At 46.5% G+C, this 13585-nt stretch overlaps 1 protein-coding gene across 1 annotated transcript in view; it reads right to left on the reverse strand.

Annotated features, from left to right (window-relative positions):
• The window catches only part of ascc3 (activating signal cointegrator 1 complex subunit 3), a 363313-nt gene that overhangs the window by 206631 nt on the left and 143097 nt on the right, over positions 1-13585 (reverse strand). The window contains exon 14 of the mRNA XM_033021915.1: positions 11982-12116. Within this exon, the coding sequence (XP_032877806.1) occupies positions 11982-12116 (135 nt within the window). The remainder of the gene's footprint in view (positions 1-11981; positions 12117-13585) is intronic.

Genomic DNA, 13585 nt, shown 5'->3' on the forward strand with positions numbered 1-13585 from the left:
GGTGTTGACATGGATAGAAAATTGATTGGAAGACCGGAAGCAAAGAGCAGGAGTGAACGGGTCCTTTTCAGAATGGCAGGCAGTGGCAAGTGGAGTGCTGCAAGGCTCGGTGTTGGGGCAACTGTTTACCATATATGTTAATGATTTGGAAGAGGGAATTAGGAGCAACACTAGCAAGTTTGCGGATGACACAAAGCTAGGTGGCAATGTGAACTGTGAAGAGGATGGCTTTGTAAATATTTGATTAGTGTTCAAATGTAAATAATTTGGTGTACATATAGTGGCTGGTGTACATATGGTGTACATATAGCTGCTAAATTTGTATAAGATAATTACAAGCAGTTGAATAAGGGGTGGGAATTAATAAGCTTTGGCTTCTTCCTGCTCCTTTTCGGACACATATGATTTCATTTATTTATAGATATTGTTTATGACACTTTATAAATATTTTTGTTTTGTTTTTTGTATGCTGTTTCACATTTGCTTTTTATTCTGTTTGAAATAAATAATAAATAAATAAATAAATAAAAGATATTAGAAGGTTGCAGGGTGACCCGGACAGGTTGAGTGAGTGGGCAGATGCGTGGCAGATGCAGTATAATATAGATAAATGTGAGGTTATCCACTTTGGCGGCAAAAACAAGGGGGCAGATTATTATCTCAATGGGGTTAGGTAAGGGGGAGGTGCAGTGAGACCTGGGCGTCCTTGTACACCGGTCACAGAAAGTTGGCTTGCAGGTACAGCAGCAGTGAAGAAAGCTAATGGAATGTTGGCCTTCATAACAAGAGGATTTCAGTTTAGGAGTAAAGAGGTTCTCCTGCAGTTGTATAGGGCTCTGGTGAGACCACATCTGGAGTATTGTGTACAGTTTTGGATTCCTAATTTGAGGAAGGACATCCTTGAGATTGAGGCAGTGCAGCGTAGGTTCACGAGATTGATCCCTGGGATGGCGGGACTGTCATGTGAGGAAAGATTTAAAAGACTAGGCTTGTATTCACTGGAGTTCAGAAGGATGAGGGGGTATCTTATAGAAACTTATAAAAGGACTAGATGCAGGAAAAATGTTCCCAATGTTGGGTGAGTCCAGAACCAGGGGCCACAGTCTTAGAATAAAGGGCAGGTCATTTAAGACTGAGGTGAGAAAAAAAAATGTCACCCAGAGAGTTGTGAATTTATGGAATTCCCTGCCACAGAGGGCAGTGGAGGCCAAGTCACTGGATGAAATTAAGAGAGAGTTAGATAGAGCTCTAGGGGCTAGTGGAATCAAGGGATATGGGGAGAAGGCAGGCACGGGTTATTGATAGGGAACGATCAGCCATGATCACAATGAATGGCAGTGCTGGCTCGAAGGGCCGAATGGCCTCCTCCTGCACCTATTTTCTATGTTTCTATGGCTATGTTTCTATTGTTTTGACTGCATGGTGCCTATACTAAGTTGAGTGTTCTCTTTAATTTTATTGTGTTGTGTTCGGTCTTATCCTCATTAGATATCTAGTCGTTTCCACCATATCCTCGAGCAACTCTGCATGATTTTTGGTTAAAAAAAAAAAGTAATGTAAATACTGCAAAGTTAATAGAAATACTGATGGATAATTCGCTTCTTTCATAAAATTAAACACTCAAAGATCATCTAGTAAGATATTAAGCAATGTAGTAAAATACTTTCTTCACCCTGCACAGATGAGTCCTGAAAGAAAGGTTTTTTTTTCATGACAAGCAATCAAGTGTTCCCGTTGACAAGACGATGGGAAATACAGAGATTGCAAAATGGAAATAATACTGCTTTTACTGGTCGAGGAATAGAATACAAGAACTGACAGTCGGGCAAGCAATGGAGAAAACAGTTGATAATCCACAGATTGAGTAATATGTGGTTTTCTAGTGCAACAGAAAGGATGCAATTGCAAATAAAAGAGGGTTTCATGGATATTGTAATGGATGAATTTTTTTTTATTACGAGGCAAGATTGTCTCAGATGGGATTGTTTCATTTAGAAAAAAATATACCAAAAGGAGACATAATTGAGGTGTATAAAATTGTGAGCTGCAGGCAGAGCAAACAAAAAGGACCCATTCACCTTAGCAGAAATATGAGTAACTTGTAAATACTGATTTACAATAAGCACTCAGCAGAAAGACTGGAGGGAAATTGAGGAAAGGGAATTGCTTAATTTAACAAGTGAGAAGTGTTGAGCTCATTGCCTGAAAGGGAGACAAAAGGAGAAACTCTCAAAATGTTTACAAACTCTCAATATGTGCCTAGATGAGCACTTGGTGCGTCATAATTTGCAGCGTTATCGACTAAGAGCGAGGAAGAGGAGTTAAGGGCATGTCCCACGAGCACGCGACCTGCATGCGGCAAGCGCGACCAAACCGGAAGCGGGGGCCGCGCGGAGGTCGAGTGAGTGACATGAAGTTCGAGCGAAGTCCGCGGGAAGTTCGCGCGTGACGTACGGCGTCAAGACGCTGCACATGCCCGTCGAGGCGGTGCGCACGGTGTCGAGGTGGCTGTGGGCCGGCAGGCCGTTGCCGCGCGGAATTTTTGAACACGGTCAGTTATTCGGAGCCCCGCGCGATGTTGGGACCAGCTCCGCACAACTCCATATGGCTCCGGCGATCGAAGTGGGACCAACACCGCGAGGCCGTACGGCTCAAATGACCACGTTAGGTCGCGCTTGCCGCATGGAGTCGCATGCTCGTGGGACAGCCCCTTTAGCCTCCAGTCAATTTTTAGCTGGTATGGCCAAATGTGCTGTGCGAAACAAATATGTAAGCAAATTACAGGTAGGCATATACCACAGGATGACAGTATTGAGGGACATCAGCATTGCTGTTTTTGAATAAGTGCAAGGGGCTTAGGTGGGGTGGGAATAGTTCAGTGTTTTCAAGGCAGTTTTTTGATACAGTATGTAAAGAGTCCTCAATAGATGGGGCAGCACTCAACCTTATCTTAGGAAATGGTACAGGTCAGGTGATGGAAGTGTTAACGTGAGAATACAGGAGGTTTAACCAAAGTGATATAATGTGGATTATGAACACAACTGTAAAATTCTGCAGAATGTCTTTAATCTTTAGTCTGAAACGAGCATGACCACCAGGAACATAGTAAAGACCAGTTATGCCAAGTTGCTCCCATCTCTTGGAGGTAACTCCTAGAGGATGTTGGCAAATCCATTTCACATTGTACAATTTAGTTTATATTGCCTATAGTCATTTCTATAATATATCACTTCACCGGTTTACCGTGAAGGTCGGAGAGAACAGCAGCCAGAAGCAGCGAGAGTGAGTATTGGCTGGAATTAGGTGAGTCAGAGGGAAAGAAGATTTAAAAAGAGTGCCAAAGACACAGGTTCGAGTAATTTACAAATTAGCCCTAAAGTAGTTGTTTAGGCAACAGAAGTGCAGCTGTAGCGGAGCGGCCTTGTTGAGGTGAAGTGCCTTGGTGAGTAAAGTGTGAGTCTTTGGCTCAAGAGTCTTCGGCGAGGAGGCCGAGGCAAGGAGGCTATAACCGATTCAAAATTTGTGATTTTTTTTGTCCACTGAAGAAATGGCAGGCAAGTTGGAGCAGTGTATTTCCTGCAGGATGTTGGAAGTCAGGGATACTGTTGGTGCTTCTGGAAACTACACCTGCAGAAATTGTGTCTTGGTGCAGCTCGTGAATAAACATGTTGGGGAACTGGAGCAGCAGTTGGATGACCTCAGGGCCATATGGGAAAACGAGAGTGTCCTGGACAAGGCCTACAGTGATATTGTCACACCAATGATACAGGAAGAACGAAGGTGGGTGACTGTGAGAAAGAGGAGTAAACGTGGTGTGCAGGAGACCCCGGTGGCTGTACGTGCTGAAAACAGGTACACCCTCTTGGGAGCGGATGACACAACAAGATTGAGTGGTAGCCAGGGCTGTGATTCCAATCCTGGTGCTGAGGCTCAATGAGGAAGTGTGACGTCAGGCAGAGCCATAGTGGTGGGAGACGCCATCGTCAGAGGTGTGGACAGGAGATTCTGCGGCAGCAGGCGAGACTCCAGGATGGTGTGTTGCCTCCCTAGTGCCAGGACGTCTCGGAGCGGCCGCATCGCAACCTCAAGAGTGAGGGGGAGAAGCCGGAGGTTATTGTGCATGTTGGCACAAATGATTTAGGTTGGAAGTGGAAAGAGGTTCTGCAACAAGAAGTTACGGGATTGGGTAGAAGACTGAAAAGCAGGATAGTGATCTCAGGATTGCTTCCAGTACCTCGTGCTGGTGAAGGTAAGAATAGGAAGATAGGGGAAATGAATGTGTGGCTGAGGAGTTGGTACAGGGGGCAGGGATTCATATGTCTGGATAATTGGGATCTCTTCAGGGACAGGGGTGAGCTGTATAAAAGTGATGGGTCCACGTGTTAAAATGCTCAACCGGAGGTAAGACCAACTTTGAGGTCTCGTTCAAGTTGACTGGAGCAGGTTATTAGATGGAAAAGGAACATCGGCCAAGTGGGATGTTTTTAAAAGTGTACTGAAGAAAGCTCAGAATGGGTACATCCCATTAGAGTGAAGGGCAAAGCAGGCAAACGTAAGGAAGCTTGGCTGACGAGGGAAATTGAGACGTTAGTCCCGGGAACCGTTGGAGCGAGTGGAGGAGGGTCAGGGCTGTGAGGATTTAAATCGAGCGCGGGGCTTGCTTTCACAGAGGCCCGGGAACCGTTGGAGCGAGTGGAGCAGGGTCAGGGCTGTGAATATTTAAATCGAGCGCGGGGCTTGCTTTCACAGAGGCCTGGGAACCGTTGGAGCGAGTGGAGGAGGGTCAGGGCTTTTACCGAAATCTGTAACGTTCCACACTTCATAGGGAGGGTTCTGGTGGGAAGCCGCTGATTGGTGGAAGCAGACTGGAGGAAGCAGCTGATTGGGTGCAACCTCAGGTTAGCATTTCTGCTTTCTGGTTAAAGGTACAGTGCTTTAGTAAAGGTACAGTGAGCCAAGGGTACAGTGAGCTAAGGGTACAGTGCTTTAGTAAAGGTACAGTGAGCCAAGGGTACAGTGGGCTAAAGGTACAGTGCTTTAGTAAAGGTACAGTGGGCCAAGGGGACAGTGGGCTAAAGGTACAGTGCTTTAGTAAAGGTACAGTGAGCTAAGGGTACAGTGCTTTAGTAAAGGTACAGTGCTTTTTGTTTATATAATAAAGGTACAGTTTAAAGGTCAAGAGGGAACAGCTATTGTGAGTCAGATACCTGCTGATTTCTCCCAGCAGTTTCTATTGTATTGTACTGGTATCGGATCCAGGGTAAGGCGGGAGAATGACAGTCAGAGCAGTGTACTGTTCTGGATGTCAGATGTGGGAGGTCATGGTGTCGGATGGCCCTCCAGACGTCCACATCTGCACCAGGTGCATCGAGATGGGGCTCCTAAGGGACCGTATTAGGATCCTGGGGCAGCAGCTCGATGACCTCTGTCTGGTCAGGGAGAGTGAGGAGGTCATAGAGAGGAGTTATAGGGAGGTGGTCACTCCAAAACCACGGGAGAGAGACATGTGGGTCACGCTAAGGAAGGGCAATGGGACGGGAGGCAGGGACGAGTGAGTACTCCAATGTCGGTACACCTTGCAAATAAGTACTCCTGTTTGAGTACGGATTAGGGTGACAGCCTGCCCGGGGGTAGCGACAGCGGACGGGCCTCCAGCACAGAGACCGGCCCTGTTGCTCCGAAAAGTAGGGACAAAAAGAAGAGGGCAATAGTAATTGGGGACTCTATTGTTAGGGGGTCGGATAGGCGATTCTGTGGACGCAGTCGGGAGACCAGGATGGTGGTCTGCCTCCCTGGTGCCAAGGTCTCGGACGTGTCTCAACGCATCCAAGATATCCTGAAATCAGAGGGAGAGGAGCCTGAGGTCGTGGTACATATAGGTACCAATGACATAGGTAAAAAAAGGGAAGAGGTCCTGAAGGGAGGATTTAGGGAGTTGGGAGGAGAGTTAAGGAAAAGGACCAAAAAGGTAACAATCTCAGGATTACTGCCTGTGCCACGCGACAGTGAGAGTAGGAATGGAGCGAGGTGGAGGATAAATGCGTGGCTGAAAGACTGGTGCAGAGGGCAGGGATTGAAGTTTCTGGATCATTGGGACTTCTTTTGGGGAAGGTGGGACCTGTACAGAAAGGATGGGTTGCACTTGAACCCGAGGGGGACCAATATCCTGGCGGGGAAATTTGCAAAGGCTACTGGGGAGCCTTTAAACTAGAATGGTTGGGGCGAGGGACTCAAATAGAGAAAGCTAGTAGACAGAATGGGAGGCAGGAAGCAGAAAAGGGAAGCACTCGGACACAAGAGGAGAAAGAAGAAAAAGGAAATAAACAGAATAAGAGGCGGGGGGGTTTCTTAAATGTGCATATTTTAATGCTAGGAGCATTGTAAGAAAGGTGGATGAGCTTAGAGTCTGGGTAGACACCTGGAAGTATGATGTTGTGGCGATCAGTGAAACATGGTTGCTGTGAGGAGGGCTGTGATTGGAAACTAAATATTCCAGGATTTCGTTGCTTCAGGTGTGATAGAATTGGAGGGGCAAGAGGTGGAGGTGTTGCATTGCTAGTCAGGGAAGATATTACAGCAGTGCTTTGACAGTGGCTGAATGGGAGACGCCAGAGGGTAATGGTGGATGGCTGTTTGTCGGGTTGGAGGCAGGTGACTAGTGGGGTGCCTCAGGGAACTGTGTTGGGTCCTTTGTTGTTTGTCATGTACATCAATGCTCTGGATGAAGGTGTGGTAAATTGGATTAGTAAGTATGCAGATGATACCAAGATAGGGGGTGTTGTGGATAATGAAGAGGCTTTCCAAAGTCTACAGAGTGATTTAGGCCATTTGGAAGAATGGGCTGAAAGATGGCAGATGGAGTTTAATGCTGATAAATGTGAGGTGCTACACCTTGGCAGGACAAATCAAAATAGGACGTACATGGTAAATGGTAGGGAATTGAAGAATGCAGTTGAACAGAGGGATCTGGGAATACCCGTGCATAGTTCCTTGAAGGTGGAATCTCATATAGACAGGGTGGTAAAGAAAGCTTTTGGTATGCTAGCCTTTATAAATCAGAGCATTGAGTATAGAAGCTGGGATGTAATGTTAAAATTGTACAAGGCATTGGTGAGACCAAATCTGGAGTATGGTGTACAATTTTGGTCGCCCAATTATAGGAAGGATGTCAACAAAATAGAGAGAGTACAGAGGAGATTTACTAGAATGTTGCCTGGGTTTCAACAACTAAGTTACAGAGAAAGGTTGAATAAGTTAGGTCTTTATTCTCTGGAGCGCAGAAGGTTAAGGGGGGACTTGATAGAGGTCTTTAAAATGATGAGAGGGATAGACAGAGTTGATGTGGACAAGCTTTTCCCTTTGAGAATAGGGAAGTTTCAAACAAGAGGACATGACTTCAGAATTAAGGGACAGAAGTTTAGGGGTAACATGAGGGGGAACTTCTTTACTCAGAGAGTGGTAGTGGTGTGGAATGAGCTTCCAGTGGAAGTGGTGGAGGCAGGTTCGTTGGTATCATTTAAAAATAAATTGGATAGGCATATGGATGAGAAGGGAATGGAGGGTTATGGTCTGAGTGCAGGCAGGTGGGACTAAAGGAAAATAATTGTTCGGCACGGACTTGTACGGCCGAGATGGCCTGTTTCCGTGCTGTAATTGTTATATGGTTATATGGTTATATGTAGGTATGTTGCAAAGCCTACCTGAAGCGTCGCTGAAAATCTGTCGCTGCGGGTGTGCGCGATTTTGGCGCCGTTTAGAGGGGGGCGGGTTTAAAACGTGATTTTCTCTAGGCTGTTCCAATCGAAGATGTTCAGCCTAGTAAATTATTAACGAAAAATCGCTGAAAGACCCCGTCGCAAAAGCTATTATTAGTTTTAAAGGCCTTGAATAATAGTTATAGTAGTTTAAAAATCAATCTATAAACCCGCGACCACCAGCAACCGCAGGGTCTCATAAAGCAAATAACTGAAGGTAGGCTGTATATTTTTACATTAAAAAGGGCTTCTAAAGATCCCTTTATACAAAGTTTAATGTTGCGAGTAGCTCATTTTGGGCCCATTATATCCCGCAGTATTTTTCTGGGCATTTGAGGCACAAATCTACCGCAATATGAACGTTCTAAACCAACGCGTTCACAGGAACCCATTAGAAAGCTGATTTAAAATGGGCATTTATTTACAGCAATTGAACACTGAATTCCTTCCATTTGGCCTATAAATTAATGTAAATGAGATTTAAAAATCATGTTTTATTGTGAATTATTTGTGAATATTATTTGGACATTTAGGCTATTTAAAAATGTTAATCATTTATTAAGAAATGGATAGATGTTTAGATCTAGTAATTGAAGTCTGAAATTAGCTACAATTAGGTAACTAACTAATTATATGCTTTAATTTCAGGTCATCCAAGTAAGATTATTTTAGGTACACAAAATAGCTGGGGAAACTCAGCGGGTGCAGCAGCATCTATGGAGCGAAGGAAATAGGCGACGTTTCGGGCCGAAACCCTTCTTCAGACTGATGGGGGGTGGGGAAAGAAAGAAGGAAAAAGGGAGGAGGAGGAGGAGCCCGAGGGCGGGCGGATGGGAGGAGACAGCTAGAGGGTTAAGGAAGGGGAGGAGACAGCACGGGCTAGCCAAATTGGGAGAATTCAATGTTAATGCCATAAGGACGCAAGGACCCCAGACGGAATATGAGGTGCTGTTCCTCCAATTTCCGCTGTTGCTCACTCTGGCAATGGAGGAGACCCAGGACAGAGAGGTCGGATTGGGAATGGGAGGGGGAGTTGAAGTGCTGAGCCACCGGGAGGTCAGGTAGGTTATTGCGGACTGAGCGGAGGTGTTCGGCGAAACGATCGCCCAACCTACGCTTGGTCTCACCGATGTAAATCAGCTGACATCTAGAGCAGCGGATGCAGTAGATGAGGTTGGAGGAGATACAGGTGAACCTTTGTCGCACCTGGAACGACTGCTTGGGACCTTGAATGGAGTCGAGGGGGGAGGTGAAGGGACAGGTGTTGCATTTCTTGCGGTTGCAACGGAAAGTGCCCGGGGAGGGGGTGGTGCGGGAGGGAAGGGAAGAATTGACGAGGGAGTTGCGGAGGGAGCGGTCTTTGCGGAAGGCAGACATGGGGGGAGATGGGAAGATGTGGCGAGTGGTGGGGTCACGTTGGAGGTGGCGGAAATGGCGGAGGATTATGTGTTGTATTTGCCGGCTGGTGGGGTGAAAGGTGAGGACCAGAGGGACTCTGCCCTTGTTGCGTGTGCGGGAATGGGGAGAGAGAGCAGTGTTACGGGGTATGGATGAGACCCTGGTGTGAGCCTCATCTATGGTGGCGGAGGGGAATCCCCGATCCCTGAAGAACGAGGACATTTCCGATGCCCTAATATGAAATGTCTCATCCTGGGAACAGATGCGGCGTAGGCGGAGGAATTGGTAGGGGATGGAGTCTTTACAGGGGGCAGGGTGGGAAGACGTGTAGTCCAGATAGCCATGTGAGTCAGTGGGTTTGTAATGAATGTCGGTCAGGAGTCTGTCCCCTGCGATGGAGATGGTGAGGTCAAGGAATGGTAGGGAAGTGTCGGAAATCGTCCAGGTGTATTGGAGTGCCGGATGGAAGTTGGTGGTGAAGTGGATGAAGTCAGTCAGTTGTGTGTGGGTGCAGGAGGTGGCACCAAAGCAGTCGTCAATGTAGCGGAGGTAGAGGTCGGGGATGGGGCCCTGGTACGTATTGAACAAGGATTGTTCAACGTACCCGACAAAGAGGCAGGCGTAGCTGGGGCCCATGCGTGTGCCCATAGCTACGCCTTGTGTTTGGAGGAAATGGGAGGAGTCAAATGTAAAGTTATTGAGGGTGAGGACCAACTCCGCTAAGCGGAGGAGAGTGTCAGTGGCTGGGTACAGGTTGCTCCTCTGGTCGAGGAAGAACCGGAGGGCTCTGAGGCCATCCTGGTGGGGGATGGAGGTGTAGAGTGACCGGACATCCATGGTGAAGATGAGGGGGTGAGGGCCCAGAGAGTGGAATGCGTGGAGGCGGCGGAGAGTGTCTGAGGTGTCTAGAACATAGGTGGGGAGGGATTTGACCAAGGGGGATAGGATGGAGTCAAGGTATGTGGAGATGAGTTCGGTGGGGCACGAACACGCAGAGACAATGGGTCTGCCGGGAGAGCCGGGTTTGTGGATTTTGGGGAGAAGGTAAAAACGGGCCGTGCGGGGCTGGGGAACGATGAGTTTGGAGGCTTGGTCAGGTAGGGCGTGGGAATTGATGAAGTCGGTGATGGTGCTAGAAATGGTGGCCTGGTGCTCGTCAGTGGGGTCATGGTCCAAGGGTAAGTAGGAGGAGGTGTCCGAGAGTTGGCGCGTGGCCTCAGCTTTGTAGAGATCGGCGCGCCAGACTACCACGGCACCTCCCTTGTCGGCTGGTTTGATGACCCAGTCTGGGTTTTTGCGGAGTGATTCGATGGCAGTGCGTTCAGAGGGGGAAAGATTGGAGTGAGACAGGGGAGTGGAGAAGTTGATGCGGTTGACGTCGCGGCGGCAGTTCTGAATGAAGAGTTCCAGAGCCGGGACTTTATGAGGGGGGTTCCACGAGGAGGGGGTGCGTTGGAGACGGGAAAAGGGGTCATCATTAGGGGGCGGGGACTCCTTCCCATGGAAGTGCGCTGTGAGGCGGAGACGACGGTAGAAGCGCTCCAAGTCATGGTGGGTGCGGAACTCATTGAGATGGGGACGGAGGGGGACAAAGGTGAGACCTCTGCTGAGGACAGACCGTTGGGTGGGGGAGAGGGGGAGATCGGGGGGGATGGTGAACACCCGGCAGGGGTGGGAGTTAGGGCCAGAGGAAGGCAGGTGGGTAGACTGGGGACGGGGCGATGTGTGGGGGGGGGGTTGTGGGTGTTGGAGGGGTGGTGGGTGGTCAGGGGGTGGGGGGGAGAGAGGGCTGTAAGGTGGGTGGGGAAGAGCGGGTGTGACATAGTTGGGGGTGGATGGGGGAGGGTCAGTGGAGCAGCCACTGAGGTTAGCACGGCTGGGCAGACGGGCACTAGGACCCGGTGGAGTTAAGTCCAGGAGAGTGGGAGTAAGCAGCGTGAAGGCTGCAGGCCCAATGCAGAGTCCAGGCTCCAGGTAAGGCGACGGCTAAAATAAAGATTATTTTATATTTGTTTCAGAATGCTTCAATCTATGATAACTGAAAATTTCATTCAGTTCTCTTAATTTTTAAGAAAGTTATGGGCTTTTGACTGTTCAAAATCACAGCTTTTTTGTTATGTCCATAGAAAATCAATAGGGAACAAGATGCTCATTTCCGAGTATGAAAATGGCCATAACTTTTTAAATACTTGAGATATGAAAGTGAATTAGGTGTCAAATTAAACTTATTTTTATGCTTTATCTGATGGGATAAATTGCAGACTTGATTTTTAAAATCTCAAAATTTTGTAACATTGCTATTATATGGTTAGTCAAAAACAAGAAGGATGCATGAGACAGGTATAGGCAGCTGGGATCAAGTGCATCCCCTGATACCCTCGGATTATCCTTAATCAGATTTTACTGGATTTTGTCTTGCACTAAACGTTATTCCCTTTATCCCGTATCTATAACTGTAAATGGATCGAGTGTAATCATGTACAGTCTTTCCACTGACTGGTTACCATGTAAGAAAAGCTTTTCACTGTACCTCGGTACACGTGACAATAAACTAAATTAACTAACTAATACCTGTTGCCATCCTGATTACTGCAGACTATGTTTCCAAGCTTTGAATGATATTTTTACTTGAAAGTCTATGATGTTATTATGCATCAAAAAGAATAGTTATTCATATCAATCGCAGGGGCACATTTATTAACAATTCCCAGGCTGAAAACATAATAATTTGTGTTGAACAGCAGCAGAGTAGTGTTGGGCAGTTCTGCTGCAATTCCATGAGAAATTCCAGAGGAATTTTATCGTTTGAAAGTTCTCTAATCAGCATACCTGTTTCTCAGCAGAGCCAAGGTCCGCACTTTGGTTTGGTACGAAGTACATGATCTCACCCCTGTTTTTTGCCATCTCTTGAATAGCCATGGCTGTTCGAACAGTTGAGTTTCTTGCATGCACAAATATCATCACCTGGGAACAAACAACATCAGGAATATTAAATAAAGCAAAGTACGATATCGAAACAGGTTTGTATTCTGCTTCAATTGAGAACATTTTGAAAATACATCACAGGTCATGCAGCATCTGCAATAAGAGAAACAGTGGGACGACACGTTGGAGCAGCAGTGGAGTTGCTGCCTTCAGCACCAGAGGCCCAGGTTAGATCTTGACTACGGGTGCCATCTGTACGGAATTAGTACGTTCTCCGTGACCGCATGGGTTTTCCCCGGGTGCTCTGATATCTTCCCTAACTCCAAAGATGCGCAGGCTTGTAGGTTAATTGCTTTGGTAATAATTGTAAAAATTGTCCCTAATGTGTAGGATAGTGCTAATGCAACGGGGATTGCTGGTCGGCGTCGACTCTCAGTCCGAAGGGCTTGTTTCCGCACTGTATCTCTAATTTAAACTAAGAAACAGTTAATGTTTCATGTTGATAAGCCAAACTTTGCATTCTATTTTCTATGATTAAAAATAAATAAATCAGAAGATAGTTATGAATGCTATTTTTTTTAGTTCATTCCTTAACATTTATCTGGTTTTCTTGACAACGTACAAGAGGAACACCTCATTATCTTGTTCCGTTCCCTGTGCTTATGACATTTAAACACTGCTATGGAGCATTAACTACATTGACATAAGTGATAGGATTACAATTAGGCCATTCGGCCCATCAATCTACTCTGTCATTCAATCGTGGCTGATCTATCTCTCCCTCCCAACCCCATTCTCATGCCTTCTCCCCATAACCTCTGACACATGTACTAATCAAAAATCTATCTACCTCTGCCTTAAAAATATCCACTGATGGCCTCCACAGTCTTCTGTGGCAAAGAATTCCACAGATTCACCACCCTCTGACTAAATACATTTCTCCTCATCTCCTTCCTAAAAGACATCCTTTAATTTTAAGGCTATGACCTCTAGTCTTAGACTCTCCCACTAGTGGAAACATCCTCTCCACATCCACTCTCTCCAAGCCTTTCACTATTCTGTATGTTTCAATGAGGTCCCCCCTCATTCTTCTAAACTCCAGTGAGTACAGGCCCAGAGCCATCAAACGCTCATCATAGGTTAACCTGCACATTCCTGGGATCATTCTTTCAAAAACCTCCTCTGGACCCTCTCCAGAGCCTGCAATCTTTCCTCAGCTACGGTGCCCAGAATTGCTCACAATATTCCAAATGCGACCTTACCAGCGCTTTATAGAGCCTCAGCATTACAATCCTTTTTTTTTAATGCAAGCCCTCTTGAAATAAATGCTAGCGTTGAGTTTGCTTTCTTTACTACTGATTTGACTTGCAAATTAACCTTTTGGGAATCCTGCACCAGCACCCCAAATCCCTTTGCACCTCCGATTTCTGGATTCTCCCTCAATTTAGAAATGTGTTTTAACAATTGAAATAAAAGTTAAAAATAGGGGAAAAAAAATATCTTATTTC

Source organism: Amblyraja radiata, chromosome 5, assembly GCF_010909765.2.
Source record: "Amblyraja radiata isolate CabotCenter1 chromosome 5, sAmbRad1.1.pri, whole genome shotgun sequence".
NCBI classification, from domain to species: domain Eukaryota; kingdom Metazoa; phylum Chordata; class Chondrichthyes; order Rajiformes; family Rajidae; genus Amblyraja; species Amblyraja radiata.